A 24849-nucleotide genomic window follows, 5' to 3' on the forward strand; every position below is an offset into this window, starting at 1 on the left:
AGTGTTTAAGGAACTACAGTCGCTTTTGTGGTCCATGAACGCACGCGTGACTGAATTTACTGCTAGCCACCATTTTAGAATGAAGATAACAGCAAATAATCATCAGTTATCATAATTGATTTCTGGAACACCTACAAGGGATAGAAGGGCTATATTAGCCTACAAGGGGTTTTAGGGGTTGATTGAGATATCCCTGTACCAAACATAAGATCGTAATGAGAAGGTTACATGGTCAACTCTGCCCAGTGAATTTTTTTGAACTAGCTGAATAGCAGAACTAAAGTCAGTTACATTTATACTTTCATAGACGTATATGGTTATTGTATATGTGAGTATTAATTATATAAAAATATTTACTTTATGTACATACATTATTCAGGCTCTTTTAATTATATATATATATATATATATATATATATATATATATATATATATATATATATATATATACATATATATATATATATATACATATATATATATAATACATATATATATATATATATATATATATATATATATATATATATATATATATATATATATATATAATATATATGTATATATATATATATATGTATATATATATATATATATATATATATATATAGATATATATATATATATATATATATATATATATATATATATATATGTATATATATATATATATATATAGGCCTATATATATATATATATATATATATATATATATATATATATATATATATATATATATATATATATATATATATATATATATATATATATATATATATATATATATATATATAAATTAAACGAAAGCTTGCCAAGTTTAAAGTTTAAAGTTAAACCTTAAAGAAGGAGCTCCAGCGTAGGTGAGAGTTCAACTGAGATAGACGTATGCAATCGCCTGGACTGACCAAAAACAACACCAGTATTTTAAACTCCTTGATGCGGTGGTTAAGCTCATGACTACACGCTGAGAGTTCAACGGGAAGGGAAATTGGGGGGGGGGCAGTTGAACTCTGTTACGTCGGGACTCCTTCTTTGGATTAGAATTACAACCAAACTTCAAACTTGGTTTCCATTTAACTTAGCAATTCTAGCCTTTAGCCTAAATTCTAGAATTTAGCCTTGGCTCCGCCTCGAGTTAAACTGAGATTTTAAAGTTCAACATGAGCTAAACCAACCCTGATAATCAATAATAGCCCTATTCATAAAAGGTGGCTGCTGTGCACATAATCATTGATAGTTAGATATTTATAATATAACAAAACACAATGAGTAAATTCAAAAGACAGATAACTATTGTTCACTTTCAGTTGGTTTATCATAGAATCTTGCAAACATTTTGGCATTTGTCCAGCCTATATATCTTACGATTTGGTCCACATCAACTCCTCTTGCTTTAAGGTGGGACGTTTAGGCAGACCGTGTGCTATGAGCACCATAAACACTGATAGCTATACCTGCAAAAAATAATACTTCTTTTATTCATCGATAAATAGATGACTCGGACTCTTGGAATGCTTAAATCATCAGCATAATCTAAGTCCTGAAGAGTTTTACCTCCCCATTTGATTCCCTGGTCTTCCATTGCCTTTCATATGCCCCTTGAGACAAAGTCCATCAAAATAATCCATATAAAGGGAGATAGAACACAACCCTACTTAACTCCTGATTTAATACAAAACCAGCTGCTAACTTCATTTCCTACCTTAACCGCAGCAGTATTATTCTCGTACATAGCAAAATCACTTTAATGTGTTTGTCTGGTATACCATACAAGGATAATACCTTTGCTAAAGCTCTTCTCTCTACAGAATGGAACGCTTGCTCATAATCTATAAAGCAGCGGTCCAAAGGTGTTTGGCAACTAAGGCACTTCTCTATTGTTAACCTGAGAGTGACTGCTCTTCTCTTAAAACTTTGTCTACAGCATCTTCCATTCTAAAAAGTATCATATTGCTAAGTAATTTACTACCTACCTTGATCAGACTAATGCCTTGATAGTTACTACACTTACTTTTACTTACTTTTGCTTAATTTACTTTTATTCCGTCTAGCTACATCTTCCAGATCCTCGTAAATTTTATCTATGGCCTCCACTTCACATTTTCTCAGTTCATATTTAATGCTTTCTCCACTTTCTTTCTATCACTCAGACAATTCTTGTACAAGCCCCTTCTCCTCTCTATTAAACATAAAGTTTTTTCACTAATATTCCTAGCCCCAGTCAACTTTCTTGCCTAATACACTATCAGCAATTTCACGAACTGTTTTTCTCTTTCACATTGTAAAATTTTAGACCCTCAAGTTTAGTTTTCAACTGTTCATGGGAAGTTGCTCTCAAATTCTCATCCTGGAGTTAACCAACATCAGAACTTCCTGTGAGGTAATTGCCCTTCCGAAGTTTCAGCTTTAAATTAACCCTAGACACTACTAAATAGTGATCTTTACTTTTAACGTCAATATCAGCACTCCTTCATACCTTAACATCATGTATTTATCCTACCTGCCTTCGGTTTACTATAATATAATCAATAAGGTTTGCTGTCGTACCATCAAGTGAATACTATGTCAACTTATGGGCCAATTTATTACCAAACACCGTATTGTTACTAACTAGATCGTTATATCTACAAAATTGCAAAAGTCTTTTGCCATTAGTGCTTCTCTTTCTACACCAAGTTTACCATCTATCCCTTTTTACCAACCTATCTATCCCTTTTTACCAACCTGGGCGTTAAAATCGACTAGTAAAAACACCGTGTTCAAGGGATACCATCTATCCCTTTTTATCAACCTGGGCGTTAAAATCGACTAGTAAGAACTCCGTGTTTCTACCTGGGACCCTGTATATTTCCTCCCGCAACAGTAAATAAAGTTCATCTGAGTTGCTAATATCTCTGTCAGTCGGTTCAACAGGGGCATATACTACCATATTTGATATCCTGAACTTTTTGGTCGTAAAATGAGCAATTAGTATTCTATTAATACCTTCGCAACCCAAACGAGACTTAGCAGCTTTCTTATTCGTTATGAGCCCTGTTCCCTGTCTATGCGCCCCATCCTTCCTGCCTGAGTAAACAAGTTCTATGTCACCTAATTTCATGCTTCCTACCCCTGGGATATGAGTTTCTGAAACTCCTAAGAAGTCTCGTTCGAATTGTTTGAATATGTCACTCAAAATGTCGATACGATAGTCATTTGTTAACGTTAACATTCTAAGTTTCAATTTTCATGTTCTTTAAATCATTGAAATTATTTTGGCCTCAGTGTTCACCCCTAGAAAAAAAAACACGTGTCCGTAATTTTTCATCTAGCAAAAAAATACACATTTTTGAAGATGGGAGATTTAAGCTTCTACAATAGGGGTCTTGGATTCACTGAATCTTGAGGTGCGATTTTAATTAAAATTCCTTGACTTTTATTGGTATTTCCCCCATTTTGGAAAATCAAACGCATCTTCTCAGGCTCGTAGTTTTCGATGGGTAAAACTAAACTTAATGAAATCCGGCTCTCCCTCCATGGAAAATTTCTTCCTCTCCACGGAAAATCCATCCATGAAAGTTCTTCTCACATAAAATGCCCTTTCCCCAGCCTGGAAAGTTCCCCTCCAGAAAATTCTATTCTAGCTGAAAACTCCCATCCGAAAATTTCTTGCGGACGATTCGGGTAAAAAAACATTTTTTTTTTGCGCATTTTGGAAAAGACTAGTTTCTTATTGTTTTCAAAATCATGCCGGAAATCTCTTCCTATTTAGAAAAATTTTCTCACAAAAACCCTGTCCCCTATTAGAAAGTTCCTCCTGCAGACAATTCCCCCTGGAGAACTTATCCTGTGGAAAAAACCTCCATGTAGAATATCGTAGAAAATAGCCAACCGCCCCCACGGAATTATACTCTAGGCACCTACAACCATGTAAAGATATTCCCCCGGGTAATTCCCGTTTCAAAAAAAAAAAAAATACTATTCGTAAATAATGGGCGACTTTTATAATCTAAAAACCTTTTATAAAGACCACAGGGGCTGTGGGGGGGATTTTTTAACTCCAAAGACGTAGTTATTGGGTCTTTAAACTGTGCTGGAAAAAATGGCTATCTCAAATTTTTATCAGACGACTTTTAGGAAAAAAGGGGGTAAGAGGGGGCTAGTAGCCCTCTAATCTTTTTAATCACTTAAAAGTACACTACAACCCTCGAATGAGCCATTTCTTGATGTTCTAGGACTAATTTGTTCGATGCGATCACCCCTGGAAAAAAGACACGCGTCCGTGATCTTTCTTCTGGCAAAAGATACAAAATTAAATTACACACTTTTGAAGATTGGAAATTAAAATCTCCACAACGTGGTTCTTGAACACACTGAATCTGATGGTGTGATTTTAATGAAAAATCCTTGAATTTTACGGGGTGTTTTCCCCTTTTTAAAAAAATAGGAAAGTTTTTCAGGCCCGTAGCTTTATATTGGCAACACTAAACTTAATCAATATTTGAAATCAGCGTAACAAGCCAATTCTTTAATTATGTATATTGATATCAAAATTACGTCACTCCTTGTCGCTCTTTACTTACATTTTGTTATTACAAACTCTTTGATGAAGAACAAATTTTAAATACATATTCCTGGTCTTTTTTCTGCTTCCGTAACCATAAAGCTTGAGTCTAAAGCTTGTTGCGTTACTGAAAACGAAATATAGAGAAACATTTTCTTTTATACCATCTTTAAAATGTTTTCTTTTACAGCATTGAAAAATGAAAATAGAAATTTCGATGAAGTAAAGTTTGGAATTGCTGATTTTCCAGGAATTTATAGTTATGTATTAAATAAAAAGTTTCTTGCAGTAGTTTTACAGTCATCCTGATTATTATGGTGATTTTATATTTATTTTTGTCAGTGTTTTGAAAAACTAAAGTGTAAAATTTACCATAAAAGGCAAATGAAGGAACAAGTTTTAGACTTTTACAGCTATGGAATGGGGAAAAGGGAATAAACATCTTTTTCAGCTAGTTTTATTTTAATTAATTGTCGAAAAGTGATGAAGAACTAAAATAAATGTAAATTTGATTAAAAATCGATATTTTGACAATTTTATTAAATTTCTGATTAAGTTTAATAATGCACCAATATGAATTAAAGTTAATTATTTAAATCTAATTTGTACTTAAATTAAAAGAAAATAATAATTATAATTAATAGTTTGACAATATTTTTATTCGGTGCTATTGTTTATTGTCAAAAGTGACAAAACTAAAAAAAAAAAAACGTTTTCAATTGAAAATCGGTATTTTCAATGAAAACCTCTTCTTTACAATGTAATTGGGAATAATGCGAGATATTTTTACAAAATTTATAGATGATTTATGGATTTATGAATTTTTTCTGGAATAATCAAACAGTTCGTGGTAACGAACTGTAGTGAGGAGCGACCCGGCTCAATAGTAACCGAAACTCTAAAAAATGGAATTTTGATACCAATAGTTATATTTAAAAAATCGGAGTTTAATGCTGATTTTCAATATATAACTTTCACCAAGATTGGTCGTACCTATCAAAAGTTACGAGCTTGAGAAAATTTGCCTCATTTTAGAAAATAGGGGAAAACACCCCCTAAAAGTCATACAATCTTAACGAAAATCACACCATCAGATTCAGCGTATCAGAGAACCTAATTGTAGAAGTTTCAAGCTCCTATCTGCAAAAATGTGGAATTTCGCATTTTTTACCAGAAGACAAATTACGGATACGTGTTATTTGTTTTTTTTTGTTTGTTTTTTTCCCAGGGGTGATCGTATCGACCCAGTGGTCCTAGAATGTTGCGAGAGGGCTCATTCTAACGGAAATAAAAGTTCTAGTGCCTTTTTTAAGTGACAAAAAATTGGATAGCACCTAGGCCCCCTCCCACGCTCATTTTTTCCCCAAAGTCAACGGATCAAAATTCTGAAATAGCCATTTTATTCACCATAGTCGAAAAACCTAATAACTATGTCTTTGGAGACGACTTACTCCCCCGCAGTCCCCGTGGGAGGGGTTGCAAGTTACAAATTTTGACCTGTGTTTACATATAGTAATGGTTACTGGGAAGTGTACGGACGTTTTCAGGGGAATTTTTTGGGTTTGGGAGGGAGAGTTGAGGTGGGGGGGGGGGGTCACGTGGGAGGATCTTTCCATGTAAAACCTTCTAATGGGGGAAGAGACTTTCAATGAAGGGCAAGATTTTTTAGCATTATTTAAGAAACAATGAAAAAATAAACATGAAAAGTTTTTTCTACTGAAAGTGAGGAGCAGCATTAAAACTTAAAACGAGCAGAAAGTATTGCGCATATGAGGGGTTTACCTCCTTGTAATACCTTGCTCTTTACGCTAAAGTATTTTTAGTTTCAACTATTTATTCTACGGCCTTTGTGATTCAAGGGTCATTCTTAAGGAATTGGGACAGAATTTAAGCTTTAGTGTAAAGAGCGAGGTATCGACGAGGCGTGAACTCCCTCATATACGCAATAAAAACATACGGATATAGAAGTTCGTTACGTAAGTTAATTCGTAAATTACGTCTATTTTTTACAAATAAAAATGTTCGTAAAAAAATTAAAAGTTCTAGTTGCCTTTTTAAGTAATCAAAAAATTGGAGGGCAACTTGGCTTCCTCCCTCTCTCCTTTTTTCTCAAAATCTTCCGATTAAAACTATGAGAAAGCCATTTAGCCAAAAAAAATTATTAAAAAAAATTTCGTTTTAATTATTTATGTGTTGAGAGCCAAGATCAAAGCATCGATTAATCAAAAAACGTCCAGAAATTAAATAAAAAGAACAAGTTTTTTTTTAATGAAAGTAACGACTCTTCAACAGCAATGTACTCTCAATTCTCCTTTACGCAAGTGAATGTTGGAAAATAAACACCCAGCTTGAAAAAAGGATCCTTGCATTTGAAAATATGAGCCTCAGAAGAATGTTGAATACAAGCTGGCAACAAAAAATTACAAATGCAGAAATACACAGAAAAACAGGTCAACCTCCAGTCATTGAGTTGCTGAAAAGAAGGCGGTGGACATACCTGGGACACGTTCTTCGTATGGAAGAGAGCCGCCTTCCTCGAACAACCTATGAATGGAAGCCAGACGGTAGAAGAAAGAGAGGCCGCCCCAAAAATACATTGAGACGAACACATAACCGAGATCTGAGGACGGCCGGCACCTCACTAATACCTGAATGGGACGACGTCATCGCTGCAGCACCAATGCGAGACGAATGCAGAGGCTTTGTCCGCCCTATGCGCCACCGATGGCTCTGGAGGGACTAAGGTCTAAGGTAAGGAGCGACATTAAAACTTAAAACGAGCAGAAATTACTCCGTATATGAAAGGGGCTTTTCGTGCTCAGCGCCCCACTCTTTACGCTAAAGTTTTTTACTGTTTTAAGAAGTAGAGTTAAGAGAAAGAGTCAAACTTTGGCGTAAAGAGTGGGGCGTTGAGGACGAAAAGCCCCTTTCATATACGGAGTAGGCTAATTTCTGTTCGTTTTTAAGTTTTAATGTCGCTCCTTACTCTCATTTAAAAAAACTTGTTTTTATGGCACTTGGTATTATTGCCGGTTAATTCGGAAAAAATAGAAAAATTGAAGTATTTTTAACTTACGAGCTGTTGATATGATCTTAATGAAATTTGATGTTTGGAAGGATATCGTGTCTCAGAGCTGTTATTTTAAATCCCGACTGGATTTGGTGACATTGGGGGGGGATTTGGGAGGGGGAAACCTAAAATCTTGGAAAACACTTAGAGTGGAGGGATCGGGATGAAACTTGGTGGGAAAAATAAGCACAAGTCCTAGATACATGATTGATATAACCGGAACGGATCCGCTCTCTTTGGGGTGGTTGGGGGGGGGGGTAATTCTGGAAAATTAAAAAAATGAGGTATTTTTAACTTACGAACGGGTGATCGGATCTCAATGAAATTTGATATTTAGAAGGATATGGTGTCTTAGAGCTCTTATTTTAAATCCCGACCAGATCTGGTGACATTGGGGGGGGGGGGGGGTTGGGAGGGAAACCTAAAACTTGGAAAACACTTAGAGTGGAGGGATCGGGATGAAACTTGGTGGGAAAAATAAGCACAAGTCGTAGATACATGATTGACATAACCGGAACGGATCCGCTCTCTTTGGGGTAGTTGGGGGAGGGGTTAATTCTGAAAAATTAGAAAAAATGAGGTATTTTTAACTTACGAACGGGTGATCGGATCTCAATGAAATTTGATATTTAGAAGGATATCGTGTCTCAAAGCTCTTATTTTAAATTCTGACCGGATCTGGTGACATTGAGGGAAGTTTGGGGTGGGGAACCTAAAATCATGGAAAACGCTTAGATTGGAGGGATTGGGATGAAACTTGGTGGGAAAAATAAGAGCAGAAGTCTTACGTACGTGATTTACATAATTGGAACGGATCCGCTCTATTGGGGGGGGGCTAATTCTGAAAAATCAGAAAAAATTACATATTTTTAACTTACGAAGGAGTAATCGGATCTTCATGAAACTTCATATTTAGAAGGACCTCGTAACTCAGATCTCTTATTTTAAATCTAAACTGGATCAAGCTTAATTGGGGGGGGGGGGCAGTGAGGGGGGGGACCGGAAATCTTAGAAAATACTTAAAGCGGTGAGATCATGATAAAACTGGATGGGAAGAATAGAAACCTGTCTAAGACACGTGACTGACATAATTGGACTGGATCTGCTCTCTTTGGTGGAATTGGGGGGGGGGGGGGTAATTTGAAAATTGAGGTATTTGTAACTTACGGAAGGATGACCAGATCTTAATGAAATTTGATATTTAGAAGGATCTTGTGCTTTAAAGTTCTAATTTTAAATTCCTACCAGATCCTGTGACATTGGGGGGAATTGGAGGGGGAAACCGGAATTCTTGGAAATCGTAAAAATTGGGGTATTTTTATCTTACGAATAGATGATCGGATCTGAATGAAATTTGATTTTTTGGAGGAATCCATGTCTCAGAGCTCTTATTTCAAATCCCAACCACATCTTTTGACATTGGGAGGAGTTGGAGGGGGAAATCTTGGAAAAACACTTGGAGTGGAGGAATCGGGATGAAGCTTGGTGGATAGAATAACCAAATGTCCTTGATACGTGATTGACAGAATCGTACTGGATTCGCTCTCTTTGGGGGAGTTGGGGGGAGGGGTTCAGTGATTTGGCGAGTTTGGTGCTTCTGGACGGGCTAGGACGATTAAAATCGGTAGGCGTGTCAGGGAGCTGCACAATTTGACTTGATAAAGTCGTTTTCCCAGGTTCGACCATCTGGGGCTAAAGGGAGAGGAACAATTAGAAAAAATTAGGTATTTATAACTTACGAGTGGGTGAACGGATCTTAATGAATTTTGATATTTAGAAAGACATCGTGACTCAGAGCTCTTATTTTAAATCCTGACCGGCATTAAGCCTCTTATTTTCCTTTTTAAATCAATCTATTGATCCATAGAATTTTGTTAGAGCTCATACCATATGATCTCTTGGCTCTTAGCTCTTCTCGCCTCGTCACAAGTGCCATATGAGCTCTTAGCTCTTGTTTTTTATTTAATATTAAGTTGAGATGGGATCCCTCACTTTTACATCACTCTAACTGAAATTTTTGACTGAAGAACATTGGTTAATTCATTTATATCACAGGCAGCGTAATAGTGCTGCCTAAGTAGAGGAGGCGATGTTGGCACATCGCCAACATCGATTATTATTTTTATTATTATTATTTTTATCGATTATTATTTTTATTATATTTTATTAGTATTATTATTTTTTTGTTTACAGTAGGAGTAGTTTAAAAAATGGGGTTTCTGGACCTCCTAGCTCATCCATTCAATTTAAATCATTTTCAGTCCATTTTACGTAACTTTAATATCAATTATTGCACATTTTGATCATTTTCTACCCCCTAATTGAACATGAAAATAGGTCCTTGGAAATCAAATTTGGTCTTATTTATATACTTTTCACAATGTGAATGCGGGTTTAGATCACCCCATACATTTACTCCATTCTCAATTGAATTCAAACCATTCTAAATTAAATTTTCTGACATTTTTATAATTTTCCGTCCCGAGCTTTAAGATCGTAACAGGTCTTGTGAAATAAGAATTAGATTAATTTGTGAAATAAGGGTTTAATTATATTCTATTTTTCCTATACTACCGATAAAATGTAATAATTTGATATTTAGTGGATAGTTCGATATCAATATCGAAATAATTTATTTTATCTTTACTTTTTCTTTCAATAACCTTGAAACCATACCTTTATCTAATTTTTAATTTGGTTTTCAAGATCAGCTGCTTTGGAATGAAAAAGCTTAGGGACAAATAGATCAACCATCTCACCTTTAAAATCAATAGTACTAACGAGTTTATTTCCATATCTAGTTGTAACGCATTTCATTCCTGTAATCGTGTATTCCATTCCAATGACTTGATCTTGTTTCCTAATAGTTCGGTTATATTTCTTTCCCATTTTCATTTTGCTTAAAAGGTTCTCCATTTATTAATTGCTAATTCTATTAAACAAAAATACCAAAATAATTTTTCTTTTAATTAGCTCTGGCTTTCTTCTCAAGAATTTTTCAGTCGATAAAAGAATTCTGGGAATAAATCCAAACACGCGTAACTTAAAACAGTGGTTAAGCAATCGACTGATCATCGGTTGCGATCCAACAATTCGACTCTCACTGTTACTTTGTGTAGCAGTTAATGATGTAAATATGATCTGACCAGGGGGCCCAGATCGAGGAGTAAGAAGTAGCCAGTTTCCATCCAAACGAAAAACCCTGCGGGGTTTGCCTCAGAACCCAAGTTGATGGCGAGATCACCAATGCCAAAAAATGGATAAGAGCCTGGGGAGAGGTTTTGCAAATTTTTTTAAATTTTATTTTTATTTAATTTTTAGTTTATGTCTATTCTATTAATTTATCATATGAAAAAAAATTAAATTAATAACAGCCTGGGGGAGAGGGGTTTTGCAATTTTTTTGGCTGAGAAACTTGCTATATACGCCATCTTTATTCGAACTGTAAAAAGAAATTAGCATTTATTTATTTTCCCATTATGTTTTTCTTTATTTGGTCGGGATGATGTATTTTTTTCAATATGTATATCAAACAAATTTTCTTTTAATGGGGATTCGAATACGTATAATTTATTCAGTGTAAATGAACCCATCAAAAGTTACGAGACAGTTATTAATTACTGAAATAGAACCGTGACGTCACTGTGTGTTTGTTCCCGTGACAAGTTTCTTCTTGGTTCCAGAGACAATATTACTTGTAGACTAATTTTAATACATAGGGGCTATTAGCTTTATTTTATATGATTTTACTAAGGAAATATATATTATCAAGAGCGGGTGGAAAGTAAGAAGGGTTTTATTTATGGCTTTAACTTAACAGACTCCGTGCAATATTTATAACCATTTAATTTTACTTGCTTCATATATTTTTTACGAGGAAAAACTGTAATGATTTATGCAACTCAAATTCTCTTTTTATTTCAATTCAATTTATTTATAACCCATCTTTTACAAAAATAGGGTTAAACGCCCTTAAGATGGAGTTATAGAAAAGAAAAAAATAAGCTATAAATATGTACAAATCAAATCAACACCAAGAGACAATTAAATAAATAATGCAGGTCAAGGATGAGATACTTTCGATATATACTTTCGATATAGAGGAACGAAAATCATGTAGCGTTTTATCAATAACACATATAGGCGAAATTAGATGGAGCTTATTCATTAACTGTTTCTAGTCCAAGGAGAATAACTGAGAAGGAATTTGGCATAACGAAAAAATACTCTACGAACAGATAGTTTCTGAGGTTCACTAAAAAACTGCCAAACCGGACAAAGAGAAAGGCGATGAGGTACAGCTACGCTATTATAAATTTTGCGATATTTGATTTACCTATGTTTTAAATATTAGATACAATTGAAGCATAAGCAATTCTCAGTTTTTCTTCAAAAATTTAAGGGGTAATTTCACAGTTTCTTTCGTATTTTTTCCAATGGTTATTCCAAGGAAAACTAATTTTTGAAAAAGAGGGGCTTGAGTATTAGCTAAAGATAAAAAAAAAGTAGGGCCATTTGTCTCTTTAAAATTGAAAGCTACAAAAGCAGTTTTTTCTACATTGAAAGAAAGCCCGATATCTTTATCTTCATTATAAAGCTGATGAAACGCGTTTTCACATCCATTAAAAGTACGGCTTAAATTCAAAGCGTCATCTGCAAATGTTATTAATGATAGATTAAATCCGCGGTTAATACAACTGAAATTGATAGAATTTTGGGCATGTAAAACATAGTTATTAAATAAAGACGGTGAAGTAAGGCCACCTTGACGGACTCCTTTCAAAATATCAAAAAGGGAAGATCCCCCCTTTAACTTCGCCTTAAGGTGATGGTACATATACAGAACGCATTTTACTATACAAATCTACAAAAATTTATTCCTCTTTTATACGCTTCAAGTAAAACTCGATGAAAGGCAGTGTGGTCTTCGTCGCTATTTTTAACTCGTATTACAAGTGGAGGTGGATTTTGGGGGTTGTTGATCTAGCAGGTGACAAAGACTCGAGTTTAAGGAATTCCAATTCCTGTGCTTGATATCTGTTATAAACACTGTAACTTAGTTCCGAAAAACACTAGATTGAAAAGAGGGTCAAAAGGCCCTATGGCTTTCTATCCCTTGTTGTAGATTACTCTATGTTACCTCCTTGGTTATTTTGACTTAGTTCTCACTCCTGCAGAATTAACAGTAATTTCAGGAAAGGGAAAAATCTTCAGATTAAACAATATTTAGCTTGAGTTACTTTTCAACATTGCTGGGTTTAGACAGACCCGGTCTTGACTAAGAAGGTAGATAAGAGGGGATTATAAGACCCTTAACCGAAAAGAAATATCGAAGAAGGATCTTAGACAGTTGAAGGGCAATCTGTACCTTCTCCTGTGGTCTGAATATACTTTATTATGATGTCTTGATGAAACGAATTAAGTCGTGGTAAATAAAATTTCCCAAAGAAGTGATACTCAAAGGGGAAGATAAGGCTCCAACTAAAGTTAGGGCCAAAACCCAAAGAGAGAATTCAAGAAGTTTACTTGGCAACCTAATTCAACACAAAATTACTTTTTTCTCGGTTTAAACAAATTGACGAAAAGTTTCTCTAATGTTATCTTAATATTACATTCAAAGACAGGTGGTTTCCACCAATTTAGGTAAAGAAAGGTTACTTACCAAAATTTGACTGAATTGGGTCCTCAACTGTTTGTTACAGGTCAAATGTTTCAATAGTTGCTATTCTCTGAAACAAAGAGATGTCGATGCATTTACAACTTGATATTTTACTAAGGTTGATACAAAAACTGAATATATTTTCAAGTTTTACCTTGAAAATTACTGGCTAACTAAAATAGCTGGTTTATATTTGACTTCTTGGAAAAAGGGAACTTTTACTGAGATTGAGTTACTCTAAAAAGAAGCAAATTTATTAAGCATAATATTGTGGCGTTCTTACACATGCTCGCAAAAAATTAATTTGCCTTCTGCAGGATTTTATCTAAAACTTTGCCAGTTCTCTTATCTTTAATCTTTTCCTGTTTAGCTGCAATGCCAGTATCAGCAGAAGAAATAAAGGTTTGCCGCCAGCATCTGTTGACAGAGAGAGTTTATAATACACACCATTTTCCTGTTAGACGAGGTTTAAACATAAATTTAAATGTCTGAAATCTGATAGTGAATCCACGCGCCTCAGCCGCTGATTTTCAGTCATGACTCTTTGGTCTGAGTTAGACACCCACTTTTCAAACAGTTCGTGGTAACGAGCTGTAGTAAGGAGCGACCCGGCTCAATAGTAAACGAAACTCTAAAAAACGGAATTTTGATGCTAAAATATACATCAAAAGAATCGGATTTTCATGCTGATTTTAAATATATAAGTTTCATCAAATTTAGTCTTTGTCATCAAAAGTTAAGAGCCTAAGAAAATTTGCCTTATTTTGGAAAATAAGGGGAAACACCCCCTAAAAGTCATAGAACGAAAATCACACCATCGCATTCGGCGTATCAGAGAACCCTTTGACAAAAATTTCAAGCTCGTAGCTACAAAAATGTGGAATTTCGTATTTTTTGCCAGAAGACAAATCACGGGTGCGTGTTTATTTGTTTTTTTTTCCAGGGGTCATCGCATCGACCAAGTGGTCCTAGAATGTCGCAAGAGGGCTCATTCTAACGCAAATGAAAAGTTCTAGTGCCCTTATAAGTGACCAAAAAATTGGAGGGCACCTAGGCCCCCTCCCCCGCTCATTTTTTCTCCAAAGTCAATTGATCAAAATTTTGAGATAGCCATTTTGTTCCGCTTAGTCAAAAACCATAATAAATATGTCTTTGGGAATGACTTACTCACCCAAAGTCCTTGGGGGAGGGGCTGCAAGTTACAAACCTCGACCAGTGTTTACATATAATACTGGTTATTGGGAAGTGTACAGACGTTTTCAGGGGATGTTTTTTGGTTTTGGGGGTGGGATTGAGGGGAGGGGGCTATGTGGGAGGATCTTTCCTTGGAAAAATATGTCATGGGGGAACAGAAATTCAATGAAAAGGGCGCAGGATTTTCTAAAAGTACTATAAATAACCATGGAAAAGTTTTTTCAATTGAAAGTAAGGAGTATCATTGAAACTTAAAACCAACAGAGATTATTACGCATGTGAGGGGTTCTAATAATACTTTAGCATAAAGAGAGAGGTATTTAGGAGGAGATAAATACCTCGCTCTTTATGCTATAGTGTTTTTAGTAATTTCAACTATTTATTCTACGGCCTTTCTGATTCAGGGGTCATTCTTAAAGAATTGGGTCAAAAATTACGATTTATTGTAAAGAGTGAGGATTAACGAGGGTACAAATCTCCTCATATACATAATAAAAATTTAAGAATATAAAAGTTTGTTACGTAAGTTAATTTTTAAGTTACGTATATTTTTTACTAATGAAAACATTCGTTAAAAATTAAAATTTATAGTTGCCTTTTTATGTAACCGAAAAATTGTAGGGCAACTAGGCCTCCTTCCCCCACCCCTTATTTCTCAAAATCGTCTGATCAAAACTAAGAGAAAGCCATTTAGCCAAAAAAGGAATTAATATGCAAATTTCATTTTAATAATTTATGTGTGGAGAGTCAAAATCAAACATGCATTAATTCAAAAACGTTCAGAAATTACACAAAAAACTAGTTTTTTTAACTGAAAGTAAGGAGCGACATTAAAACTTAAAACAAGCAGAAATTACTCCGTATATGAAATGGACTGTCCCCTCCGCAATCCCTCGCTCTTTACGCTGAAGTTTGACTCTTTGCCACAATTCTGCTTTTTAAAACAATTGAAAGCTTTAGTGTAAAGAGCGAGGGATTGCGGAGAGGACAACCCATTTCATATATTGAGTAATTTCTGTTCGTTTTAAGTTTTAATGTCGCTCCTTACTTTCAGTGAAATAAACTAGTTTTTTTTTATGTAATCTTATAAAGGACTTATTTGGAGTAAAGCTACGGTAGAAACAGGTTTACTTGAATGGAGAACATTTTTTTGCAAACAAAATTTGTTACACTTAAATTAAGATAAATATTAGTTACTGACATGGAAATTTTCTAAAATTTAGGTGAGGACATAGCCCTTGCGCCTTCTCAAAACGGCATGGAAACAACTATGATCTATCTTTTGCAATTTGGAAGGAAACACATAAGACCAACAAAACTTGAAATTTCGTGGAAAAAAAATTTGACACATTCATTTGAATAGCATTTTTACACGGTTAGAAAGGCCCTTTTTCAGCTAGACCAACTTTTTTTTTATTATTCTATTATCCAAAATATTAATTTTGCATGTTTACACAAGTTTTTTTAAAAGTTAAAGAAAGCTACGATTTTAATCAAATATGCAGGAAAATTGCCGAAATATTTATTTCATTTTCAATTATTCAATATATTTTTCAGAAATATTTTTTAACAGGTAATTCTAAGCTTAAAGATCTCTAATAAACATTCTGTGCATAACTCTCGATTGGGGAAAACAGACTAAAGCTTTTGACAGTAGACCAAACTAGAACGGAAAAAAAATATTATATTTGAATGATTTTGTAGCTTAAAAAAAAATAATTTTGCTCACTTCATAAATGAATTTTTTTATTTCATTTTTTGTTGAGTTTGGCGGTGGAAAGTAGGTAGGGAGTATTGAAAAGCCAAGAATCTCTGCAAGGATGCGGTACTAGCGAAGAAATCTATTTTTTTTTTCTTTTAGGAATTCTTGAGCTTACAGTGTGATTACTGTTCACGGGTTCAGCAGAAAATATGTGTTTAACTCGTATTTTGTATACCAACAAAGTTTAAGAGAGATAATGGCCTTCTAATCAAACAGTTCGTGGTAACGAACTGTAGTTAGGAGCGACCCGGCTTAATAGTAACCAAAACTCTAAAAAAAATGGAATTTTGATATCAATAGCTACATCAACAGAATTGCATTTTAATGCTGATTTTAAATATATAAGTTTCATCATGTTTAGTCTTACCCATCAAAAGTTACGAACCTGAGAAAATTAGCCTTATTTTAGAAAATAGGGGAAAACAACCCCTAAAAGTCATAGAATCTTAACGAAAATCACACCTCAGATTCTGCGTATCAGTGAACCCTACTGTAGAGGTTTCAAGCTCCTATCTACAAGAATGTGGAATTTTGTATTTTTGCCAGAAGGCAGATCACGGATGCGTGTTGGTTTGTTTTTTGTTTTTTTTTTTTTTTTTTTTCAGGGGTGATCGTATCGACCCAGTGGTCCTAGAATATTGCGAGAGGGCTCATTCTAAAGTAAATGAAAAGTTCTAGTGCCCTTTTAAGTGACCAAAAAAATTGGAGGGCACCTAGGCCCCCTCCCACGTAAATTATTTTCCCAAAGTCACCAAATCAAAATTCTGAGATAGCCATTTTATTCAGTGTAGTAAAAAAACCTTATAACTAAGTCTGTGGGGACGACTTACTCCCTCACGGTTCCCGTGGAAGGGGTCTATTTTTAGTAATTTGAACTATTTATTCTACGGCTTTTGTGATTCAGGGGTCATTCTCAAGAAGTTGGGAAAAATTTAAGCTTTAGTGTAAAGAGCGAGGTACTGACGAGGGGGTGAACCCCTTCATATACATAATAAAATCATGAGAATACAGAATTTCGTTACGTAAGCTAATTTGTAAGTTATGTATATCTTTTACTAATAAAAACATTCGTAACAAATTAAAAGTTTTAGTTGCCATTTTAAGTAACCAAAAAACCGGAGGGCAACTAGGCATCCTTTCCCGCTCCTTTTTTTCTCAAAATCATTCGATCAAAACTATTAGAAAGCCATTTAGCCATAAAAATAAATATGCGAATTTCGTTTTAATTATTCATCTGCGGAGAGTCAAAATCAAAACATGCATTGATTCAAAAACGTTCAGAAATTAAAAAAAACAAACAAGTTTTTTTAGCTGAAAGTAAGGAGCCATATTAAAACTTAAAACGAACAGAAATTACTTCGTATATGAAAGGGGCTGCTTCCTCATCAGCGCCCCACTCTGTACGCTAAAGTTTTTTACTGTTTTGAAAAAGTAGAGGTAAGAGAAAGAGTCAAACTTTAGCGTAAAGAGCGGGGTGTTGATGAGGAAGCAGCTCCTTTCATATACGAAGTAATTTCTGTTCGTTTTAAGTTTTAATGTCGCTCATTACTTTCCGTTAAAAAAACTTGCTTTTTTTACTTAATACTACAACAAGAGACTGCCCTGATTCAAACATTTCTTTAGAGAAAAACATGAACATAAAAGGAAAAACATTAAAAGGAAGAAATTAAAGGAAAAAAATTCCATACAGTCAAGATTTCATGTTTGGCATTGAAATGTAAGAATGCAGCAAGACGGCTCAGTAGCAACCAAAACTCTTAAAAAGAGATTGTAACATCAATAGATAAATCAAAAGAATTAGCTTATTATGCTGATTCCAAACATATAAAATTCATCAAGTTTTGTGTTACCTATAAAAATTAGCAAGCCTGTAAAAAAAATGCTTGATTTTAGAAAAGAAGCGAAAAGACTCTTTAAAAGTCAAGGATTCCTAATAAAAATCACACTATCAGATTCAGCGTATCCAAGAACCTCGCTGTAGAAGTTTCAAGCTCATATATACGAAAATGTGGAATTTTGCATTTTCTGCCAGAATAAAGATCACAAGTGCGTGTTGACTTTTTTTGTCTAGGGGTAATCGTATCGAAACGATAGTCCTAGAAGACCGGGAAAGAGAACTTTCGAATGGGGGTTAAAAGTTCTAGCACTCTTTCTATGTAGCGAAAAGGATTGGAAGGCAACTAGTCCCCCTCCCAAGCCCCCTTTTCCCCACAAGTTATCCAATCAAAATTTTGAAATGGTCATTTTGTGTAGCATAGTGAATAGATCCAGTAAGCATGTCCTTAAGAAAACATGAACCCCCAAAGTCCTAGAGTAAGTGTCTAAGCTATGAAATTTGCCCCCTTGTTTACGTCAAGTATTGGCTACTGGGAAGTGTACAGACATTCTTCGGGAGGGGGGATGTGCTTGCGGTGGGTTTCCATTAGACTATTTTTGTTTCTCAAAGAATTACGTGAGGCAAAGCAGGCCTTGCGATCTTAGAGGGATGTGGTGAAGGGTTCAAAAAAGCAAACTTTGTACAATGGTCACAACTTGTTTTGAGGATAAAATAAAGTGCAATGAAATATTAAGAAAAATGGATTTGCATGACTCATCATGTATTATTTTAGTGGGTCTAGGTATCTCCCCGGAATCCCTCGTAGAAAGTCCCCCCCTCTTTAGCTACTCAATTTTGTGTGTGGGGGAATTTTCCATGGAGAGAGTAGTCTGGGGGATTTTCAAGGGAGGGAGGAGAAAATTTTCCTGGCAGAAAACGCTCGTTCTCCATTTTAATACCAATATCCCATACATTACGAGACTCCAAATTTTGGTGGCACCATTTTAAAAAATCCGAAAAATCTTATTGAAAAATCTAAGTTACATTCCCTGAGGATGGCAAGTACAATACTTTCGAGGTGAGACAACAAGGCGTAGATTAGAGGCTGATTGTTAGATTACTCATTTTGAGCTCATAATACATTTCTCTTATTTTCAGATAAATGTATACTAATAGAATTCTGCTTACCATTTATGAAGGCATTTGTCTTCACAATTTGTCTTCATACCATTTGTGAATGTCTTCAAGTAATGTACGAGTTTTTGCATAACAAGTAAAATGCACTATTCAGCAAACACTTTTTGTTCCTTGTTTTAAACGGTTCTTCTTGCAATAATCAGTTTTCAATGGGTCAAATACGGCTGTAAAATAATTTCATGCTAAAAATTGTCAACGATTAGTCTCTAGTTAATCCAAAACTCTGAGTTAGGTTAAAAAAGGAAATTAAGCAAAAAGGGACACAGCGTCTTCATTTTATTAAGAATCATGCAGAAGTTGAAAAAACAAATGACCATAAAACTCAAAAAGAGTTCTAAAACCCTTGAAAACTACAAGTTTTCTTGTTTGCAGTTCAAAATTTGTGAGTTCTGTTGCCAAATAAAATTATTAACTTCAGTTGAGGAAATAATTTCGTTAATCGAAAGGATTAGCAATAACTATTTGTTTGGAATCAATGCAGTGCTTAAGCAATTCATTTAAAATATTTTTTCGTCTTACCCAAACCTAGCGACTCAAAGAATATAGCGCACATCCCCCTTTCAAGTACTCAGCTTTATTATTCAAAAGTTAGTATATAAAAAAAGGAGCTTTGAAGACCTTTAATTTGGTGGTACAGCAAAGACAATTTTGGGTGCCAAGCAATGACGTCGTTTAATTTTCAACAAAGGGGAAGGGGGATGAATAACTTCTGTGGATCTCCCAAAGCAACTGGCTGAGAGAACTACCTAAAAGTATAATTATTTCTAGTCTAGCAAACGCCTTTCCCAAAATTAACCAATAAAAAAAAATTAAATCTTTTAATGAATATATATAGAATAGATGTTGGAAGGTTTTAATAATTCTATTGCAACACTTGAAATCAACGAGGTTTAATTTTTCTTAAAACACCGACGGTATCTGGCTCAAACGATTCTGGAATCTTTTCACTAAGAACACCAGACAATCAATTCTTCATTTGAATCTTCGATTTGACCCTCCCCCACTATATTGATGCTAGTTGATTAGCTAGTGCCTTGGGCCAATAAAAGAGAAGACCCATTGAAAGTCTTGTTATATCCGCAAACCAATTTTTGAGGAAAATTCAATTACCCTTTGTCCAAGGAGCTAAATTCTTTTTTGAAATCCACAATTTAATGAGTAAAATATAAATAGTGTACTCTAAAGTATTGAAAGTTATGGAAACGTTGCCACTTTACCCAGTACAACCATTAGTACTGAGACATTTTTCTGAATCATTATTTACAGCTATCGCTTCAACCATGACTAAGCCTGATTAAACCTAAGAATAGATCAACAATGGGTAGTGGAAGGCTAATATTCATGAATGGAAGAATATTCATGAAGCCGATCTCAAGCTTGGAGCACAGTATGTTTACCACAAAGAAACCTATCTTTTTGAAAAGCATTTCTTAAATAAAAGCATTTCAAATTTTGTTCGTTTACCTGAGTGATTATAATTCAGCAAGTGTTGTAAAAGGTCTTTAGTAAGCCCGTGTTCACTAGAAATTAATTTGCCTTCCGGAAATTTTCAGCAAAAACTTTGTCAGTTCTCTTATCTTTAATCATATCCTGAGTAGCTGCAATAACCCAAGTGGCTTTAGAAGAAAAAAATTACCACCAGAATCTGCTAAAAAAAATTTTTTTATAACGCATAACATTTTCCTGTTAGACGGGGGTTTAGATATAAATTAAAATGTCTGAAATCTGATTGCGAGTCTAAGGGCCTTAGCCGCTGGTTTTCAGTCATGATTTTATATTTTCTGAGTTGAACAACCAATTTTTTTACGATGCGTTTGTTTGAAGTAAAACTATACTAGAAACAGGTTTGCTTGAATTGAGAACATTTTTACAAGCACAAAATTGCCACGCTTCAAATGACAATAAATATTAGTTACTGACTTGGGACTCCTCTAAAACTTAAGGGAGGCCATAGTTCTTGCAAGAGCCTTCTCAAGATGTAATGGTAACAATTAAGACCTATCTTTTGCAGTTTGGAAAGAAACACGTAAAACCACGTATCATGGTGAACTTGAAATTTCTTGGAAAAAAATCTGACAGACATTTTTACAAGGAATTTTTTTTCAAAAAAGGGAGGGATTTGGTGAGTTTCAAGAACAATAACAGATCAGCAATAGGCAGCAATAAATGGTTAACCACAATAGATACAACCACAGGTGAAAATTTACGAAAATACAAGGGACGCAAAATATGTTTTCCAAAGTCTAGGGGGGAGAATTTGCATTTTATTATTTTTTTTGTGAAAATGCCAAACCAAAGTATTTTCCTAAAACAATTGTAGAAAAGTTTTTTTTTTAATCAAAGGGGGAATCCCCCCACCTCTGAAAACTAAAATTAGGTGTATTTCAAATTGAGATTCAGAAAGTAGGACGCTGACTCCTATGAACTAAAGAAACACGAAGTGCAGAGGATTTACAAATGTGTCAAAGTACGTTCAATTAGTCTCAACTCTATTGGTTTAGCCTCAACTATTTGGGTTTTTCATTGTCATCTCGATCTTAAAACGTTGTAATACGACGGAGGTTTGTGGAAACGGTTTAAGGTTGATTTTTTTTTTTTTACATTGAACGTATTAAAAAATGAATAAGTTTTCTAGCTTCAAACAAAATAATCCATATCTTTTTGAAAAATTAAATGCAGAATTGAATAATATAAAGTTAGTCAAATATTATATCAAGTCCGAATATTCTATCTGCGTGTTGAAACAAAGATAAAAATGAAGTCATTGTTTTTCAGTTTTCAGCATATGAAATTCGAAACAAATGAAAACTACTGTGGCTTTTTTAGTACAATCATAAGTCCTAGCAGTTCACATATTTTCTTGAGCATGTCGTTAAGTTGTTTTACAAATGAAAAAAAAAATTGAAAAAGAACACTTTATGATCCTCTAAATTCAAAATATTTCCCGCTTCGTGGCAAAATATGTCACTTGAAAGACGGGAACTTATAACCGTATTGATGCTTTTTGATTGCTAAGGTCCTTGTGTTGGCCATGTAGTGCACTTCTTTACCTGGGTTTGATCTCTGTTCCGGTATTATCAAGCTGAGGCAAAACCAACTGTGCTACCAAAGGACCAAAACTTATAAGCTATATTATAGCATATTATTATAGATTTTATAAGGGCGTATTCAAACTACAATTATCTTTCTTGTAGTTTCAAATTCAAGTTTAAAACTTCAAAGTCTTCTTCAATTTAAAGTTGTTAGCTTATATCTTGTTTTGTTTATTTCTACTCTTTGTTTTAGTGTTCTCTTTTCTTCTTCAAAGGCTAATGAGCTTTGTTGATACTGTCATATTTAAACTACAGAATGAGCTACTATCAAAAAAATCTCTGCAAAGACTAAAGTCTAAATATGGACAGATTGACGACACGCCGGCGCATTGCCAAATTTTTTTTCACACCGGTGTGTAGTTCATTAGCAGCATGCCACCGGTAAATCAGTAAAGCTTCTAGGTCAAGCTCTCAGGTATATTTTTGCACCTTCAATCTAAATTCTTCTTTTGCACAGAGCACGGTCATACCATCAGTGTGACGTCATTTTAGTCAGTGTGACGTCATTTTAGTTATTATTTAAGAATTAACGACGCTTCTTGACTACTAAGGTCCCTGCGTCGGCCCTGCAGTGCATTCCTGCAGCGTGATTCGATCTCTGGGTCCCGTATTACCAAGCTAAGGTCAAATCCACTGCACCACCACAGGACTCATTTTAGTTATAAAGCCTTTTCAAATTGTATCAAAATCATTTATGTACACGTCATAGCTGGGCAATAATCGTGACGTCATCTTCGGTATATAACTTCCGATATTTTATGCAATAACAGTTATTTGAAAAAAGTATTGAACATGATCATTAAAAATCTTGTCATTGCTGCTTCAGTTGCATGTACTGGAATATCAATTATTTGGGGTGTTAGAAAATATAGAATATTGAAAGTAGACTCAAGACAAGATATGGACTCTCACTCTAATATTACAATGGAGCCAATAGTAGCAGCAAAATCATTAGAAGAAGAACTAGTACCAAAGATTGAAATAGAAAAGGCAAGTCCGAAGCTTGTCCAGGATATTACTCTCCCATCGCCTGTAACAGAAACTAAACATAAGAAAAACACAAAGGAACTAAAAAATCCTCTTCAAACTTCAGAATACTACACAATTGAAGAGTTTGGGGCCCCCAACACGTTGGAATATAGGGTTTTTCTGAAAAAAGGAACAACTTATCTTTCCCCATTCCATGACATACCTCTGTTTGCTAATAAGTCGAAAAAGACTTATAATATGGTTGTAGAAGTACCTAGATGGACTAACGCAAAGATGGAGATCTGCAAAGAAGAGCCACTAAATCCTATTAAGCAAGATATCAAAAAAGGAAACCTCAGATATGTTGCAAATTGTTTCCCTCATCATGGATATATATGGAACTATGGTGCATTACCCCAAACTTGGGAGAATCCGAATAAAGTTGATGAAAGAACTGGATGTAGAGGAGATAATGATCCAATTGATGTTTGTGAAATCGGGCACCGTGTGGCAAAGCGTGGCCAAGTCATTGAGGTCAAGGTCCTTGGATGTTTTGCTTTAATTGACGAAGGTGAAATGGACTGGAAAATTATTGCCATTGATGTCAATGATCCCCTCAGTGAAAAACTAAATAACATTGATGATGTTGAGAAGCATATGCCAGGTCTCCTAAAAGCTACCGTAGAATGGTTTAGGGTATATAAGATCCCGGATGGAAAACCTGCAAATCAGTTTGCTTTTAACGCCGAAGCGATGAATAAAGATTTTGCTCACGAAGTCATTCACGAGACTCATATTTATTGGAAACAGCTTATTCATAATCAGGGCACAGGCCTTGATTTGGAAAATTTAGAAAGGACATGCGTCAACGTAGAAAATAGCCAATTCAAGGTCGATGGAGTCAAAGTAGCTGAAATTATATCTGCATTGCCAACAAAGCAGGCACCTGCCCCCGTTTCACCCGAAATTGATAAATGGCACTACGTACACCTTCAGAAATTGTAAAGCAGATTATCGATTAAACTTTTCCTAATCAGTTTTGATTTATATGTTCATTACGTATTTATAAATACTTTGAAAAAAAAGATGACGAAAATGTAGGCTAATCTTAATAAAATGAGGAATATAGCGCAAATATGTCATTGGTAGCATGGAAAACACTCAAAATGACTGATTAAAATTCTCTTTGTAAGAGCTGATTATGTTGCGCAGTTGGTTAGAAATACTTTGCAAAGCCCCATATGAATTAGATCAGTGGTCTTAAAACCTCTGGCACGAATTTGATTCCTTAAAACTAAATATAAATGTGAGACAAAGATGGATATGGGTTGTGCTCATTCAATTGTTGCAATTAAATAAAGTTTTTAAACTGGCGAAAATCAGAATAGTCTTAACAAGAGCAAGATCGAGAAACTTTAAAAAGCTCAAATGATCCGAGCGAAACTATAGATCTTTGCATTAAATTATACCTGCTTAAGGATATTTTCTGCTTTAAGTACGTAAATGAAGTAATCGGAATATGGAAGAGCTAGCTTCAATGCCTGTTT

The 24849-nt window shown here is 34.6% G+C and overlaps 1 protein-coding gene and 1 long non-coding RNA gene across 2 annotated transcripts in view; one reads left to right on the top strand and one right to left on the bottom strand.

Moving 5' to 3' along the window:
• Positions 1–1227: 1227 nt before the first annotated feature.
• LOC136036044 (uncharacterized) overlaps positions 1228–24849 on the bottom strand; it is a 29887-nt gene continuing 6265 nt past the window's right edge. The window contains exons 2-4 of the long non-coding RNA XR_010619613.1: positions 19233–19405; positions 13276–13342; positions 1228–1454 (exon numbers count right to left, since the gene is read on the bottom strand). This is a non-coding gene — a long non-coding RNA (uncharacterized LOC136036044). The remainder of the gene's footprint in view (positions 1455–13275; positions 13343–19232; positions 19406–24849) is intronic.
• On the top strand, positions 23126–24338 carry LOC136036607 (uncharacterized). Its single transcript, XM_065718915.1, has one exon. It carries the CDS (start codon positions 23126–23128, stop codon positions 24305–24307), a length of 1182 nt encoding a protein of 393 aa, XP_065574987.1. The 3' UTR covers positions 24308–24338.

This window comes from Artemia franciscana, chromosome 15, assembly GCF_032884065.1.
Source record: "Artemia franciscana chromosome 15, ASM3288406v1, whole genome shotgun sequence".
NCBI lineage: Eukaryota > Metazoa > Arthropoda > Branchiopoda > Anostraca > Artemiidae > Artemia > Artemia franciscana.

Excerpts from the sequence above, each read along its gene's own strand:
- LOC136036607 (XM_065718915.1), top strand. The coding sequence starts at position 23,126 with ATGATCATTAAAAATCTTGTCATTGCTGCTTCAGTTGCATGTACTGGA.